At 52.3% G+C, this 15927-nt stretch overlaps 4 protein-coding genes across 5 annotated transcripts; 2 read left to right on the forward strand and 2 right to left on the reverse strand.

Moving 5' to 3' along the window:
• The first annotated feature begins 114 nt into the window (after positions 1–114).
• On the forward strand, positions 115–2776 carry LOC117644673 (acid phosphatase type 7-like). Its single transcript, XM_034384288.1, has 9 exons — positions 115–481; positions 708–917; positions 1012–1223; positions 1297–1394; positions 1470–1647; positions 1735–1877; positions 1965–2136; positions 2219–2353; positions 2430–2776. The coding sequence occupies exons 1-9, from the start codon at positions 367–369 to the stop codon at positions 2556–2558; spliced, it is 1392 nt and encodes a 463-aa protein (XP_034240179.1). The 5' UTR covers positions 115–366; the 3' UTR covers positions 2559–2776.
• On the reverse strand, positions 2760–6233 carry LOC117644683 (mitochondrial import inner membrane translocase subunit TIM44). 2 transcript variants are annotated; one of them, XM_034384298.1, is made up of 7 exons: positions 6097–6233; positions 5439–5561; positions 5178–5344; positions 4958–5091; positions 4609–4879; positions 4249–4522; positions 2760–4158 (listed from the first exon to the last, which is right to left on the reverse strand). In XM_034384298.1, the coding sequence occupies exons 1-7, from the start codon at positions 6097–6099 to the stop codon at positions 3793–3795; spliced, it is 1338 nt and encodes a 445-aa protein (XP_034240189.1). In that variant the 5' UTR covers positions 6100–6233; the 3' UTR covers positions 2760–3792. The 2 variants fall into 2 exon arrangements, with proteins under 2 accessions (XP_034240189.1, XP_034240197.1); XM_034384306.1 differs by having other exon boundaries at positions 3793–4158; positions 5178–5341.
• A 101-nt stretch (positions 6234–6334) lies between these two features.
• Positions 6335–8418, forward strand: LOC117643776 (sperm-associated antigen 6-like). The gene is made up of 5 exons (XM_034382859.1): positions 6335–6540; positions 6745–6938; positions 7029–7199; positions 7903–8082; positions 8164–8418. Exons 1-5 carry the CDS (start codon positions 6516–6518, stop codon positions 8416–8418), a joined length of 825 nt encoding a protein of 274 aa, XP_034238750.1. The 5' UTR covers positions 6335–6515.
• A 5936-nt stretch (positions 8419–14354) lies between these two features.
• LOC117643785 (uncharacterized protein DDB_G0271670-like) lies at positions 14355–15689 on the reverse strand. The gene has a single exon (XM_034382871.1). The coding sequence runs from the start codon at positions 15687–15689 to the stop codon at positions 14355–14357; it is 1335 nt and encodes a 444-aa protein (XP_034238762.1).
• Positions 15690–15927: the final 238 nt, after the last annotated feature.

The raw sequence follows: 15927 nt of genomic DNA on the forward strand, positions 1-15927 counted from the left end.
TTCCAGAAGTTCTAGTTCCAGCTTTGGTTCCTGGACAGGCCACCCGGGGCATAGGCAGCGCGTAGTACACCCTCGTCCCCTCTCGTCGCTGCGTCGTCGCAGTGCTGGGTGCTGGGTAGTTGCTGTCGGGCCTTGTTTATGGCCGCAGTCTGTGCCGTGCGCTGGGCTGATAACGGTGTTGCGACTTCTGCTATCTGCCGGGACCGAGAATTTCAGCACGCTTGCTTTTTGTGCCAGTGTTGTGCGCCGCGCAGCTGCGCGGGGTCGGGGTCGAACTTCCTGGTGTGCGTGTGTTAGTGTATGTGTGTGTGAGTGGGCGAGTTGTTAGTTGTTGTCTGCTCGCGACGGCGGCGGGCTCCTGTCAAAATGGTCCCGAATAAGGGACAGGTTCTCTTCGTGGGAGTTTCGATGCTCTCATTACTTTCTTCCTCGTTTGCCACTGTGAGGTACCAGCCGGAGCAGGTTCATCTTTCCTACGGAGGTACGCAGTACTCATAGAAATGTCCTAACCTCGATTCCAGTGTCAAAAGGTCCTGTCATTCTGTCACTATTCTCAGCCAAACGCTTTATTCATATGTCTTTCTACGTCCACTTCTTTGTTTCCTTGTTGTATTTCTAGGTGTTTGAAGTTACGGGACAAAGACTATACAGTGACAGTGTCGTACAATTTTCCAGTACTCTAAATCAGCTGATCCTTCTGTTTACAGAGAAAGAACGATCCATTGTGGTGACATGGTCGACAGGTAATAAAACAGATTCAATTGTGAAATATGGGGGAGGTGACCAGCTACTGCAAAGCAAGAGTGGCTCGTGTACTCTCTTCGTCGATGGAGGACATAAGCAAGCATCCCAGTATATTCATCGAGTCACCATATACTACGAAGATCCTGATAGTCTTCAGCCAGAGACTAAATACTGTATGTCATTCTTCCGTGGTACTTCAATTAATTAATTTTAAATCCTCTGTAGCTGTTTTATTTTTAGCTTCAATTTTTGTTCTTTCTGCTTCAGATTACCATGTTGGAAGTGACCTCGGCTGGTCGCCTGTGTTCTGGTTTGTGACTCCTCCAATGAACTTGACGGGGTGGGCGCCATCAATTGCTATCTATGGTGATATGGGCAATGTCAACGCCCAGTCTCTTCCTCGCCTTCAATCAGAAACTCAAGCTGGACTTTACGATGCCATAATTCATGTTGGAGATTTTGCCTACAATATGGATGATGTGAGTTTACTGGCCTCACCATGCCTTATTTAAGTGAGGGTAGTCACTTTTTGACTAAAATTTTTATTTTTAGTCTGATGGGGAAGTTGGTGATGAATTCATGCGCCAAATCGAATCGATTGCTGCTTATGTGCCCTATATGACAACTGTTGGAAATCATGAGAGTGCCTAGTAAGTACACTTTTTAAGTCAATGTTTTACATAAGGTTTAAAGTCTTTATAATCATCATGTATTTTTTTTTGCAGTAATTTCAGCCACTATAGAGCTCGTTTTAGCATGCCTGGCCCTTACGAAAACATGATGTTCAGTTTCAACATGGGCCCAATACATTTTATCTCATTCTCAACAGAATATTATTATTACTTGCGCTATGGTTTTAAGATGCTGGTGAAACAGTATGAATGGCTTGAAAATGACTTGAAAGTAAGTGTGCTATCCTTCTCATGTCCTGAACCTAATTGTATCTCGTCCCTCACAAATAATTAATGTTAATGTTTGGTGAAACTTTAGGAAGCCAGTCATCCTGCAAACAGAACAGTACGTCCATGGATCATTACAATGGGTCACAGACCCATGTATTGTAGTAACAAAGATAACGACGACTGCACCCTGGTGAAAAATAGATTACGCTATGGTCTCACTCCACTTCGCTTGTAAGTCAAAATACTCTTCCTTTTGCAAGTCTGTGTGTGTTACTACTACAATTTGAATGTGATGCATAAATTTTGCTTTGATTTCAGGTTTGCCCTTGAAGATCTTTTTTACAAGTATGGTGTTGATTTGGAAGTGTGGGCTCATGAGCATTCATATGAAAGATTCTGGCCTTTGTACAATTACAAAGTATATAATGGATCCTTTGACAAACCTTACACAAACCCAAAAGCCCCAGTTCATATTGTTGTGGGCTCTGCTGTAAGTTAAACCAACTCTTTTTCTATATTCTTCTGCAATGGAAATTATACATTCTGTTTAATAATAGCTTTGACTATTTTAGGGCTGCCAGGAAAGGGTGGATTCGTTCAATGCTCTACCTCCATGGTCCGCTTTTCGTAGTAGTGACTATGGTTATTCTCGAATCAAAGTGCACAATGCAACCCACCTCAATTTGCAACAAGTATCTGATGATTTGGTAAGCAAGCTTCTTAACAGACTTTTGACTTATTTTAGCCAGCAACTGCTATACTTTAACTGTTGTCATTGAACAGGATGGAGAAGTGATAGATGACTGGTGGCTTATCAAAGAAATGCCCAGGATCAAATTTCCACTAGCTGAGCAGATGACAACGGAAGAGAATCAAATCATCGAACCTAGTAATGTTCTTAAAGGTTTATAAGTGACCTAATGATTTTTTTAAATTTTCTGTTCCAAAGAATAATTTGCAATGAATATGTTGTGATACCCATTATCTTATCTAATTGTGCATTTATTGATTTTAATGTTAAAGGTGCTAGAAGATATGTTGCCATTGTGATATTCATGTTGAGTTGTGATATGGAGATAGGAATCTTATTGTAAATAAATGTAATGCTCAATATATCATTTTTACATGTCCTTTTATCTAACAAAGTTTTCTTCCTCTTCTTCAAACTATCCTTTACATTGGAATCAAAGGAGAGAAAAAACACTAGAACTTTGCCAAAATTTGACTAGTGGATAAGACTCTTAAGAGCCAGATGCCAATGGGTATTTTACCAATGTGCATCATTAGTTACCAATTTAAATTATGCGGAATGGGGATGTTACAAGTCTAATTAAGATACCCCTAGATGTCCATAAAATTTAAACAGTAACAATCAAAAGCAGTTGATTGGCTTCAAGGCCTACTCACTCACAAAGATCAACCAGTTGACATTATTGAGAAAATGCAGTGGGTGTGACTGGCAAGTTAACTTGCAGCCCCCAGCCCCCCTTGCACTGTACATATGTATGATGATGGAATATTATTTCTCCCCAAATATTTTATGATGGGAAAAAAAAATTAAATCAGCACTATGGATAGTGGTTTGGGTCCTTTGATTGCTAGGAAATACTGTGAGGGATAATTAATCCATTGTTGCCTCAAAAGTTCTTCACATAGCTTTTCTTTGAAAAGCATGGTGATGTACTCATGATAACGGCAAGGAAATGTTTCATTCAGCCGGCGTCAAGTACATAAATATTATTCAAAAACAGAACAGGGTCATGCAAACAGAATATGACATTAACAAGAAGATTATCACATACATACATGAAGTGATGGTACTTCACTTCTGAACCAGCAAATGAGACAAACAGTACTCTTGATCACAAATGAAAAGTTCAGGCGGGTAGTATGATGCACAGCTCAGAGAAAGCTTCAAAAGTTTCTCTCAGTTGATCAACAAAATAACAAAAAAAGGAACAAGTATTTGCACTTTTAAAAGTTTCCATTAGAAAAAAAAAAAGGTATAAAAAAATAAATTAAACTCTACATTTTTTCTAAGTTGAAAGTGCAAATCCACCTTCCTCAATACAACATAAATTTGAAGAGAAACTGAAGCTCTCACTAGCACAACAGTATTCAAGTCCTAATACAACAAGAAATCTTTTCATAATAATTGTTCTGTGCTGTGTGCTGATAAATCAAGAAGTCTCCAGGCGGCTTTTGGATCTAATTCAGACATATCTCTACATAATACCCATACATACATAACTCTAAGAACTTTTTCAGGATCTCCTTCCAAGACAGCACCTTTTGCATCCCTCAGGCACATAATTTGCTGTGATTGAAAACTAATAACAAGAACAGGGCCCTGATCCATCATTTTGCCCATTGTGAGATCAACGTCTTTAATATCAAGTACTTTAGAATCAAAACGGGCACCCATCTTCTGGGCTTGCTTAATAGGAGTGGAGAGTATATTAAAAGGACCTTCATGACACCAGTCCTTCAATATTTCCAAATCTCCACGAACCTGTAAATAAACAAAAAGTAGTACTTAGCTAACCATTCTGAGTTAATTAAAACTTGCAAGCCTATATTTGAAAAACTTTTATCAACTTACCATAGCTTCCAAAATGTTGGGAATAATATCAGTCTCACAATGGCGTAAAAATTGGAGACGGTCAAAATTTGGGTCTACTTTACAAATTTCGGTCAGTGTTTCTGATAGTTCAGTCTTTTGGAAAAGGCCTCCCATGATATCAGTGACCCTTTCAGTAACAGCTCGAGATGCTCTGACAAGGGGATTGTCACTTTCATCATATTTCATTTTCCAATCAAGTACTTTATTTATGTATTGATTATTGTCTTTAAAGTTTTGCCAACTTTGATAAAACCTGCAGAAGTAGAAGACATTAAGCATACAGGGTTCATTCAGTACCTTCTTGTTAAAAAGAGGGGGCATGAAAGGAAAGATGCATACTTTGAGTCCTTATGAAGTTCCATACCCAGAGCCTCAGTATTAGGCTCAACAGGCTTCAAATCTTCTGAATCTCCAGTCTCTCGACGCTTGCGTAGCTCAGTTGGAGCTTGATAAACATTCCCACGATAACCACTGTCAAGCTCTTTCTTTACAACTTCTGCAGCCTCAGTGACAGTCTTGAAAGCTCCACTTTTCCCTATGGTTTGACCTTGTTCAGACAATTTCTCAGCTGCCTCTTTGGCAGACTTTCCCAAATCGTCAGTGATTTGGCCTGTATAAAATGGGTACATATGATAATTCATTCAGGCCTAATGCATAGAAATACAAAGGGATACAAAAGGATACCAACCAGCTTTCTTAGCAAATTCGGTTTTCCCAACTTCTCCCATGGCTTCTTGGACCTTCCCTTTTAAAGCACCAATCTTTCCTTTCAGTACTTCAGTACTTTTGGTTGCTTCTGACTCAACAGACTCAAACTTCTGCCTAAATGATAATTAGATCATTATTATTACAATATAACAAAAGAATGAGGAGACAGTTCTTCTAAGATCAAACAATTTTAAAAATACCTTGCTTTCCGAAGAGCATCAGATTGTTCCAGCTTTTCCCTTTCTTCACGAAATTTTTTCAAACTTTCCTTCATTTCTTTATTTTTAGCCATCTCTTGTTTGACATTGTCCATAAATCTACCCCACAGGCTTGGCCTACCTGATGGGTTTGAATATGGTCGGTACTGCTGAAGATAAAATTAATAAATGGTTTAATTATTCAGCATGAATGAAATACTACCAGTGTCAAAACTGACAAACATGACAAGGTTGATTTCTTACAGTTTCATAATTGGGGATTGGCAGATGTAGTTGTGTTGTTACAGGAGGGTATAGCCAGCGGTTTTTGATCGGAAGCCTTTCAACTACTAGCCATGGCTTGAGGGCTGAAGGCGAATGCCGAATCTGAAAATAATAAAGACTTGAATAGAGTAGACCAGATATAAATTAGGTATTATTCATCCATTGGTACATGGAGTCACAGACAGCAAAGATAGATTTCAAAAATTGATAAAATGAAATGTATGAAAAATAAACGAAACCAACACATATTTTTTTAATTTTAAAACTCCGAAGTAAACTTCCGGCCAAAGGTTAACAGTGAACATGAGTGCTGGTTTATACAGGTCTTGAGGTTAGAACACACCTCCAGGAAATTTGAAGAGCATGTTCCAGGACTTCCCTAAACTTCTATTTCACATGTAGTAAGTTCAAAGGAATCAGTTAAGACACTTTGACGAACAAATAAATAAGTGACACTTTCAAAATAAGGATAACATGAAAAGTGTTCGGTGGAAACATCTACTTCGTTCTGGTTAGACTCGGTTCTCGACGGAAAATATACATAGTTGCAGACGACAGTCAACACTTTGAAATAGAAACTCTCCCACAGAAAATAAAAATCAAACAGCTCATGTAGGCTTAACATAGAATAACCAACCATTTTCTTAAATTTTGTGTGTTTTCGCCCCCAGGTTAAGCCACAGACGGCCTTCTGATGCAACAATTGAAGGTTAGAGAGGCCCTCTGTTTCTTTTCCGTAAGCCGCTGCACATGGTTCCCCCTCCCCTTTTCACTTTCTGCAACCCCCCTCGCCTCCTCGCCTCCCCCCTGCCCCTCGCCCGACAGCACTGCCTTGTAGTACGGAGGCAACGCCCTCAAATTGGGTTTGGCGCGCCTAAGTCCAAACCGCTGCGGCGTTTTGATTTTGATTTGTTTGGATGTTAGTTGTCTGATAAGCCCATCCCAGGTGTTAGAAGCAGCGCTTGTCTGAAGCACATGACCGCCAAGTCCATGCCTTAAGATGCAGTCCGTTGCATTTACAATGAGTCAACACTGAGACTGCTTGACCTAACTGCAATGGCGGCGAAACGAGCATCAGCTGGTGAGTAAAAAAATAAACAAGACGGGTAAGTCTATTTTTGAAAGTAAAAAATTTTTCCTGGGAAGGTTTTATGATGTCAATTCTCTTAAATAAATTTCTAGCAAAAATTATTCTGCCTCGTCACAGAGCAGATAACACTAACAGCGAGTACTAACAGCGTTTGTAACGTTTGTACATGACAGTAAAATACGAATTGGCTCGCAGCCCTCGCGGACTACACGCTGGCTCGCCAGCTGTTCGCCCAGGACTGCGCCAAGTCCGCCGAGTCCAAGGCGGGAGCCAAGGTCCTGGTGGCCGGCGGCGCCTTGCCTCTCCTGGTGGACATGCTGTCATCGGCGCCCTCGTGGCCGGAGCGCCCCGAGGACGCCGTCGGCGACAAGAAGGAGACGTGGCTGGCGGTGAGAGAGAAACCGGAATTGACGGCAGTTCCGTAGGTGAGGTCAGGCAGCAGATCAGTCTACTTGAACGCACGGACTCTGCACGACCAGGACGGGGGTGGCGCTCAGCCGGGTGCTGTCGGCAAGGACCTGGACGCCGTGCGCATGGAGACGGCCCGCCTGGCGGCCGCGGCCTTGGCGCACCTCGCGGCCTACAACGTCACCGCCAAGCACGTGGCCAAACCCTCGGTGCTGTCTGCCCTCGTCGAGGCCACCCAGTTGGTACCGTGTTCCGATAATGCAGTGGGTTGGCCGCATCGTTCGTGCAGTGCGAGGGACTCGCTTGCTCCTCGGCCTGCTCCCCCAGGCCGTGATCGGGGACCTGGCCCTGCACGCCCTCACCTCGCTGAGCGCGCACTCCGCGGAGCTGGCGGCGCGCTGCGTGTCGTCGGGGTGCCTGACGCACGCCTTCTGTAGGCCAGTGGCAGCGCCGCCGTGCCTGCCGGCCCTGCGGCTGGCCGCCGAGCTGGCCCGCCACGGCGCCGACCTGGCCAGGGCGGTGCTGGAGACTCCAGGTACACGCCCTGGAGCTGGGAACGCGCCGCGGAGCCACTGAGGGGATGACACCGTGGCCACCACGCCCTGACGGTGGTCCTCACGTTAGAGCAGGCTGCCTCGACCTGGTGGATCGCTGCCTGCACCTCCCGGTGCGCGGCGTGTCCTCGTCGTCCGCATCCTGCTCGTCGTCCTCCACGGCGTGCTCCTGGACGGCCGCCACGCGCGCCCTGGGGCTGCTGGCGATGCAGGACGAGGCCCTGGCCGTGCGGGTGGCCCAGAGCGGCGCCCTGCAGGCCGTCGCGACCCGACTCAGCGTGCCGGCCTTGAAGGCAAGAGCATGGCAATAGCCTCCCCTCCCCCGAGGCCATACCGCATGTTGGTTCGGCCCAAGTTTACTTGCTTTCCCTAAACCCATTTCCTCCCCTAGCTGGAGGCGCTGACGGCGTTGTGGAGCGTGGCGAGGCACTCCGCCCCCCTCGCGGAGCTGGTGGCCACGCTGGACGACGACGTGATGGGCGCCGTGGTGGCGGCCGTGCTGGACCACAAGGAGGCCGTGAGGCACGCCGCCGTGCTGCTGCTGCGCGACCTCTGCAAGCGGACCTTGCAGGTGAGCGCATCGGCGGCGGCTGAACCAAGATCACCAAGGTCGGCAACTCACAGGTGCGCCGCGCTGTGATTGTGGCTGCAGCTGTCGCAGCTGGCGGTGGACGCGGGGGCGGGCTGCGCCTTGACGCAGCTGCTCAAGGACACTCCGGGCCTCTGCCGGCTGCACGCCGCCGTCGCCCTGGGCTACCTAGCCGCGCACTCGCCCGTCCTGGCCCTGGCCGTCATCGCCGCCAAGGTCAGCCAGCGGCTGGCACACTGTGACGGGGAAGTCCCGGCTCAGCCTTTCGACCAGCGGAGGCAACCAGTCACCAAATCCTGTGTCCACTTCAGCACCTGAAATCCCTTAAAACCCGAGAGCTTCCCCAAGAAAAGAAAAACGATTAAAAAACAGCAAAATTCGGGTGCAAAATCGAGCAAACCCTCATGAAATACGACGATATTTCTTCCCTAATTTTGAGAGCCCAGACACCAACAGTAGGGTCGGTGACCTAGAGGCGACGTAGAGGCCTTGCCCGTCCCTGTTGCTAACCGCCCCGCCCCTTGCAGGCCGTGGAGGGCCTGGTGGCGGTACTGCGCGACGACGGCGACGAGGCCGTGCTGGAGGCCGCGGCCTGGGCCCTGGGGCAGCTCGGCCGCCACTCGGCCAAGCACGTCGAGGAGATTGCCGGCCAGCACGTGCTCACCTCGTTGGCCGAGGTACTGGACTTACAGACTGTGTGTGCCAATCACTGCCTTGGAGTCGGAATCCGAGACGGAGACCCGTTCGGGCGTCGATGGCCGCCGAGCCCCGCTTACCCTCTCCGCGTCGACGCGTTGCCGTGGGGTCGCGGCCGCGCGCTCCACCCCGTCGGATTCCTTATGACCATTTCAGCGCGCCGCGAAAGCAGAGCCGAACCACTTCTCCTCCTAAAAGGTGACACGACAAGGGTCGGGCGCACGCCGCGGGGCGCCGCATGGCGCCGCAGGCAGCAGCGAGAGCGTTTCGTCGCTCTGTCTCTGCCGCACTCATGGGGCGGCCCGTAGGGGTGCGAGAGAGGCGGAGCGACGAAAGGACACCGCAGGCGTCGCGTCGACCTTGCGCGCCCCTTGGTAGCGGCCACCCCGGCCACCCTGGCCACCCCGGCCACCCTGGCCACCCCGAGCGCGTGGTGTTGTTGTATGCCGGCACGAGAAGCCCGTGTCCCCTGTGGCCGCCGAGGTGGCCGCCACCCCACGGTTCTGGATCGCGTTACAGTAATTGAAGAAAAGCGGGACGGATTAGGTGTGCCGCACTCAGAGTACGTACACGAAGGCGGCGGGTCGTTCACTCCTCCCCCCACCCCTCCGAGGAGCGGCTGCCAGATGGCGTGGAACGGGGTCTCGACCGCCAAAAGGCGGCTGCTTGACGCAAGCCGCCCGATAAGACAGCCCGCTGTGCACGCTGCACACGTAGTTCGCGTAGTTCACGTAGTTCACCAGTTTACGTAGCTTCTGGCCGCGATGACGGCAGAGGGCGCATCCGGCCGCCACTGCACTTAGCGCGGGTCTAGAGGGACTGCAGGGTGAGGGGAGAGGGACAGAGAGCTGCTGAAGTGTGTGGCGGACGCGATGGCCGACTGGCCAGAGAGCAGGGGGGGCGGTTTTATGGGGGCCGCGACCCACCAGAACGCGAAAACACGCAGGAAAGCGACCGCCTCCACCGCCGGAAGACCACGAACGTTGTCGCAAATCGCACAGCCTGAGTGCGCGTCGTCGTCCCGCAGGTGATGTCGCGGCCGTGCTGCAGTGAGGACGTGTCCGCCAAGGCCATGACCGCCATGGAGCACATCATCCCGCGCTGCAAGAGCTCCACCGCCCTGCAGCCCCTGCTGCACCAGACGCACCCCCACGTCCTGGCCCTCACCCTGCGCCAGCTCGCCAAGGTCAGAGCCAGCACCGCCAGCACCGCCTCGCCGCAGCAGCAACGCGTCTCTCTGATTCCCTTGCCTCGGCCGACGTCGCCGACGTCGCCGACGTCACGGCCCCCGAAAATGAGGTGTAAACACGCGTGCGTACGCCGTGTTGTGTCTCGTCCATCGCGCAGCTGGCAGCCGCCATGATCTATAGGCCGCATTTTGATGTGAAAAGATGATGTTGACTGCCACCTCTGCACGGCTGGGACCACACCCCTCCCCCGCCCCCTTGGCAGCCGACTAGATACGTGTGTGCCCGCCCCGCGGCCGCAGGAGGGCCACAGGGTGTCTGTGATTGGCCAGACCCGTGCAGCCCGCGCTTTAAAGGGCATTCCCTCGCCGGCGGGGGAGGGGGGTGAGGTCGGGGTGAGGTTGGCCGCACTGGCCGCACCAAAGCCAAGCCCCCGCCGAGCTGTGTAAAGCGTTTTATCGGCGTAAACACGCGGTTCCCTCATCCGCTTGTTACAAACTTGTTTTTTCCGATCTGTTCGTGTTTTCCCCTTTCCATCTTGCGCGCTAAGTTTAAATCAAAAGCAGCCGCGACCCCAGCGGGCGGACGCACTGTGGGCGTGGGTTCAACTCGTCACCTTTTCCAACCGACTTTGTTTGTTGTTGTTCTTGTACTGTCCCGCGGGTTGCGGGTTGGAGATCGTGGAAATACGAGCAGCCGGATCTCCGCCGCGGCATCGGGAGGGTCAGTGACCAACACGCCAGGCAGGGCCTTGGCCAGGGCGTTCCCTGCCCGGTGCACGCGGAGCGCGGAGCACGGCAGGGAAGGTTGCCTCTGTCAGGTGGGCCGGGCCGGGCCAGGCCGCGGCCTATCTTGGAGGCGAGCGCGCCTCGGCGATACGTCTGTCAATATTAGGAGAATCGCGTTTCTGGAAAGGGGAAGCGTTTGGGGGCGCCAGGCGCCGCGAACCCCGCCGTCGAGGGGGAGGGCCGGCTCCCTCCGAACAGTGCCTCGTCGCTCTGTCTCCCTCGCACCCTCGCGGGACGCCCGATGAGTGCGAGAGAGACAGAGCGGTGAAGCATGTTCGGAATGAGGTTGCTGGGCGGGCCTGCAACGGCAGCACGGCAAGCCGGCGCAAGGAGTTTTCATTTTCTGTAACGTCGCAGCCAGCAATCCACAACACAGATCCACATTCCGACAGTCCTGGCTCTCGTTTTGGGTGTCCGCCACCCGGCGCCCGTCAGCCCGTCCACCGGGACGACAGATGCACGTCGCCCGCCTCGACGACGACCCCGATGCATTGCGACGTCGTCGGCGAAAACGAAACGCAGCGAGATAGCTTTCCGTTTTCGTGCTCTTGTAGCTCTTGTTGCGCAAAAGCAGGCCGCCCTCTGGCGTCGTGTTGACGAGGGGTGACGCCGCTCCACCGCGCGACAGTTTAGATTTCGCGCGTGGCGCTGTGATTTTTGTTGTGACGAAGGGGGCAGGTGCGAGGCTAGCCCGGCTAGCCGCAGGGAGGGGACCAGAGGGGAACCCTCCCCAACAACTCAGCCACGATCAGAGGCGACCTCAAGGCCGTCCATAGAGTAATCATTTCAAAATATAACAAATTGAAAAGCTTAAAAAAATTGAAATAAATTTAGCACAAGTCAGCACAACGCAGCAGTCTGTGAGTTGCCGGTTTTTGTGGCCTCTGACTACTGTTATGACAACCACTCCTCTGTCAGCGCTCCGCGTCCCGCTGTGTCGAGCAGCGAGTGGTGCTCGATGCGCGCCATGTGCATGTTGAGTGCTTATGAGCGCGCCGAGTTGCGTTTGCGTCTATTTGCGAGGCACTGCTGCAGATTGAAGGCGCCAACTGCAACAGGGGTCGTGTGTGTGTGTGTGTGTGTGTGTGTGTGTGTGTGTGTGTGTGTGAGAGAGAGAGAGAGAGAGAGAGAGAGAGAGAGAGAGAGAGAGAGAGAGAGAGAGAGAGAGAGAGAGAGAGAGAGAGAGAGAGAGAGAGAGTGAGAGTGTGTGTGTGTGGATGTGTGGAGGCTTTGGCGGCCGCAGCGTCTCTTGCGGCGCGTTGCTAGCAGTGTCGAACCCACGTGGCCGCTTGTCCTGTGTACTGAGTTATAGAGCGGGGCGCGTCCTCCAAGGAACTTTCATTGTTCGATTGTGTTCTTCTTCTTTCTTGGCTTAAGATTGATTCCTTCGCGTGGGTCGGACGATTAGTGTCACCGCTGACGAGAGCGCGCGAAAGCGTCCGGCTGACTTTGATGGAACACTCGGCCAGCTTTGACTGCTTCCCGCCTTCCCGCTCGGCTTTGTTTTCGAGTAGTTTTCGCGGAAGCTTCCCCGCCCCCTCCCCCCTCGCGTTAGACTTGATGGACGGCGGCGGCTAGTTTTGAGGTCAATTCGTAGAGTTCCCTGTTTCGCCGCCGAACTTACACGAGCGCACTATCTCGTTTCTTCGCCGCCGGCAAATGGTTTCGGCCGACGCGTGAGAAGGGGTGCGCCGCGACATCCTACACACTCTTGTATGTTTAGGGGCTGGCGGCCGGCCAGCAGACTGACGGCAGCGGCGGCGGCCAGCCAGCCAGACGGCCAGCCAGCCCGCCAGCCAGCCGGCCAGCCGCCGGCCAGCGGCCAGCTCAACAGAATTTTTCATCTCCGAGTCCGGCGTGCCGGACGCACTCGCCCGCCCCATCAAGTCCCCCTAGACTCTAGACACAATACGCCGCGGAGAACCCTTCGCGGCCCCTCTGTCTCTCTCGCCCTCACGGGGCGTCCCGAAGGGGTGAGACAAAGCGACGCGCGTTGCGGTGCGGCAGGCTGGCATCCTCGGTCAAACTTATGTAGCGCTGCGAAATGCGAGTTGTACAGTGGCGTGCTTCGTGCCTCCCTTCCTTTCGGAGCGATAATTTGGCAACTTGAGGACTCCCCCCACTCCCCCCGCCAATTTGACACCCCCCGCCCCGCCTCGGCCCTCGCGATGTAATTCAAAGAGATCTCGAACAAAGCACCTCGCACAGCGAGCCGCACAGCCAGAGAGAAAGCCGCGGGGATTTCCTTGCGAATTGGAGCCCGGCCACTTCTATTCATAGAGCTTCTCTGGCCGTGCGAAATTTGTGGCGACAAACGGCCCTTCCCCCCCCCCCCTCGACATGATAAGTCAAGTTGAATTTGTTGAGCACACTGCGTGCAAGAGGGACCACCTTTGTGTGACGTCTGTATGCATTTTCTACCTCCTCTCCTCCCTCCCCTCCAGTTCATTTTGTGTATTCTTTTCTGGGATCGTGTTTATTTTCATTCTGTACATCATGAGTGACTTTCTTTTCTTTTTCGGCTCCAGTCCCCAATTTTTAGGCTGAAAATACAACACTTCGTTTAGATCTTTTGTTTTTATTTAGAAAACTCAAACACTTCATATACATCAACACGATAAAAATTTTAAGTACATGCAGTGGAAGCAAAAAACACAGGTATTTTTCATACAAGGGCTTGCCCGCGATATGGCTGCTGCGCACCGCACGACACAATAATATAATAATAGTAATACGATCATAATAACGAATCGACTATATTTGGCTTTACTGCTCACTACCTGTTATCACAATAAGTCATATCTACCGCGCGCTGACTCGGCCAAGGCCCGGCGGCCCGGCCAGCAGGGAGCACCCATGCCGATCGTTCTGCCGATTTGGTGAGTCACCGGGCCACGTCACGCCGAGAGACCCACGCAAAGAGATCTTTAGGTTTGAGAGTTATCAAGCTGGCAATAAATTACTCTACATAAGAATTGGCGCGAGGATAATCCTGTGCGCCGCGCAAACATTTACTACGGCTCAGCACATTCGACATCGCCTTCGTCAGGGCCAGGATTGACATAAGGTCAATAAGCTATATTGCGAGAAGTGAAAATTAAGATACGAGAGAAATGTTCAAAAACAAATTAGTATCCTCGAATAAATCAGGCATTGGCACTCGGATAATATCATTCTGAAAGCGTTGACAACTTTTCTTTTCTTAAACGCTTCCTAAATCCTGGATGAGTATCACTAAAGTAAAATTACGCGAAGTAACAACTAGGTGCGTGTATACATAATAAGTTAATGCGAATCTCTTTCAAAATGAAGCGAAATATAGTGTACTTTCTCACAAAACGACAGAGCACTTTTCACAGTCATGTCCAATCCACGCTTCAATGTAAGGACGTTAAATCACAGCACATCGACGAAACAAAAACGAATCACGACCACAGTCCGACTACGTGCCAAGTTAGATCAAAGACAGTGATTGAAATTGGATGAAAATGGGGGGGGGGCCAAGGGGAAGTGAAAAGTAATGGTAATAATAAGTAATTAAATATGACAAGGATGATGCAGTCTTTGGAGTGTAGGCTGAGGCTCACGCCTTCTCCATGGGGGGCCTCTTGATCTCCTTGGCGAGGTCGTTGTAGGGCGCGGGCATCTCCAGCAGGGGGCTGGGGCTGCGCGACCGGCTGGGCGAGGACAGGGTGGAGGAGTCGAAGCGGACGATGTTGTCCGTGAAGGCCTGGTGGCTGCCCTCGCTGGACACGTGGCTGAAGGTGATGACGGGCTTGTCCGGCGAGCCCTCCGCCTCCTCCTCCGCCGTCTCGGAGTACTTGTCCACGTCCGTGTGCACCTGGCGGCCGTCGGAGACGGACTTCTTGACCGTCTTGGCCTTGAAGACCTTGGAGCTCTGCTTGCACTCGACCTGGTCGGGCTGGTCTGAGCTGGAGGAGATCATGGACGACGAGGACGATACCTTGGTGGTCTGCTTGACCTTCTTGGTGGAGGCCGAGGCCATCTCTGGCAGGGCCACGGTGCCGACGGGGGTGCTCGGCGTGGTGGGGGTGCCTGGCGCGGCGGGGCCGCCGAGGGATGGCGTCAGCATCACGTCGATGCCCATGCGGTCCTCGAAGTCCTGCGAGCTGGAGGAGAAGGACTGCTTGACCACCTTCTTCGAGGAGCTGAAGGACTGCTGCATGCGCGTGGTGGAGGACGACGTCGACGATGTGCTGGACGAACTGGTGGACGACTTGGACGAAATCTTGGTGGTGTTGGACTTGTTGCTGACGGAGGACACGGCGTCGCAGAAGTTGTTGTTGCAGTTGTCGAAGCTCTCGGACCGCGCGCTGGAGACCGAGGACTGGGACTGCAGGCTGGACGTGGAGTTCTCGCGCGCGCATCGCCGCTGCTGTGTCTGCTGCAGCATCTTGGCGTCGTCCAGGTCCACGCTGCTGTTGCTGCTGGTGCTGTTGTTGTTGCTCAGGTTGATGGTCTTTGTGGACTTGAACGTGTTCTGCTGCATGTCGTTCGTGGCGTCGCTCAGGCCGTTCTGGCCCAGGCCGTCGTAGAAGGCGCTCTGGTGGATGTGCACCTGCTTCTTGTGGCGCTGCTGCTGCTGACTGAGCTGACTCAGCCCCGCCTGCACCTGTTCCTCCTGGCCCGCTGCCGGCTGTTGTTGGCGCTGGTGGCGGGCGATCACGTCGGACAGGTTCTTCATGTGGCGCTGGTGCAGGAAGTCGAACGAGTCCTGCAGGTAGTCGATGGCGGAGGTGGTGCTGCTCTTGGTGCTGCTGGTGACGCGGTGCTCCTCCACGACGCTGGTGCCGGTCTTGGCCAAGAGGCGCTTGACGCAGGCGGAGGCCTCCTCGGCCGAGCCGAACACGCTGGCGTCGTCGGTGGCGAACTTCTGGCCCGCGGCGGGCATGCTCATGGTGCTCATGGCGAGCGGCGTGCGCGGGCAGGCGGCGGGCGTGCGCGGGCGCGTGGCCGTGCGCCGCTGGTACACGACCTGCTCGGCGGGCTTCTGCTGCTCGTGGCGGCGCCGCAGCTGGGCGCGCTGGCGGCGGTCGAGGGGCGCGGAGGGCGCGTCGCTCTGGGAGCTGGTGCGCACGGCCGGCACGGCGTGCACCCGGCCGGGGACGTCCACGCCCTGCTCGCTGTGCAGATCG

This window comes from Thrips palmi, unplaced genomic scaffold, assembly GCF_012932325.1.
Source record: "Thrips palmi isolate BJ-2018 unplaced genomic scaffold, TpBJ-2018v1 HiC_scaffold_1, whole genome shotgun sequence".
Taxonomy (NCBI): Eukaryota; Metazoa; Arthropoda; class Insecta; order Thysanoptera; family Thripidae; genus Thrips; species Thrips palmi.

Coding starts and splice junctions, on each gene's coding strand:
- LOC117643776 (XM_034382859.1), top strand. CDS start 6,516: ATGGCGGCGAAACGAGCATCAGCTG. Junction 6,541..6,744: donor GGCGAAACGAGCATCAGCTG/GTGAGTAAAAAA, acceptor ATTGGCTCGCAG/CCCTCGCGGACTACACGCTG. Junction 8,083..8,163: donor TCTGCAAGCGGACCTTGCAG/GTGAGCGCATCG, acceptor TTGTGGCTGCAG/CTGTCGCAGCTGGCGGTGGA.
- LOC117644673 (XM_034384288.1), top strand. CDS start 367: ATGGTCCCGAATAAGGGACAGGTTCTCTTCGTGGGAGTTTCGATGCTC. Junction 1,395..1,469: donor GGAAATCATGAGAGTGCCTA/GTAAGTACACTT, acceptor TTTTTTTTGCAG/TAATTTCAGCCACTATAGAG. Junction 2,354..2,429: donor AACAAGTATCTGATGATTTG/GTAAGCAAGCTT, acceptor GTCATTGAACAG/GATGGAGAAGTGATAGATGA.
- LOC117643785 (XM_034382871.1), bottom strand. CDS start 15,689: ATGAGCATGCCCGCCGCGGGCCAGAAGTTCGCCACCGACGACGCCAGC.
- LOC117644683 (XM_034384298.1), bottom strand. Junction 5,092..5,177: donor GATGCTCTTCGGAAAGCAAG/GTATTTTTAAAA, acceptor ATTATCATTTAG/GCAGAAGTTTGAGTCTGTTG. Junction 4,523..4,608: donor GAACTTCATAAGGACTCAAA/GTATGCATCTTT, acceptor CTACTTCTGCAG/GTTTTATCAAAGTTGGCAAA.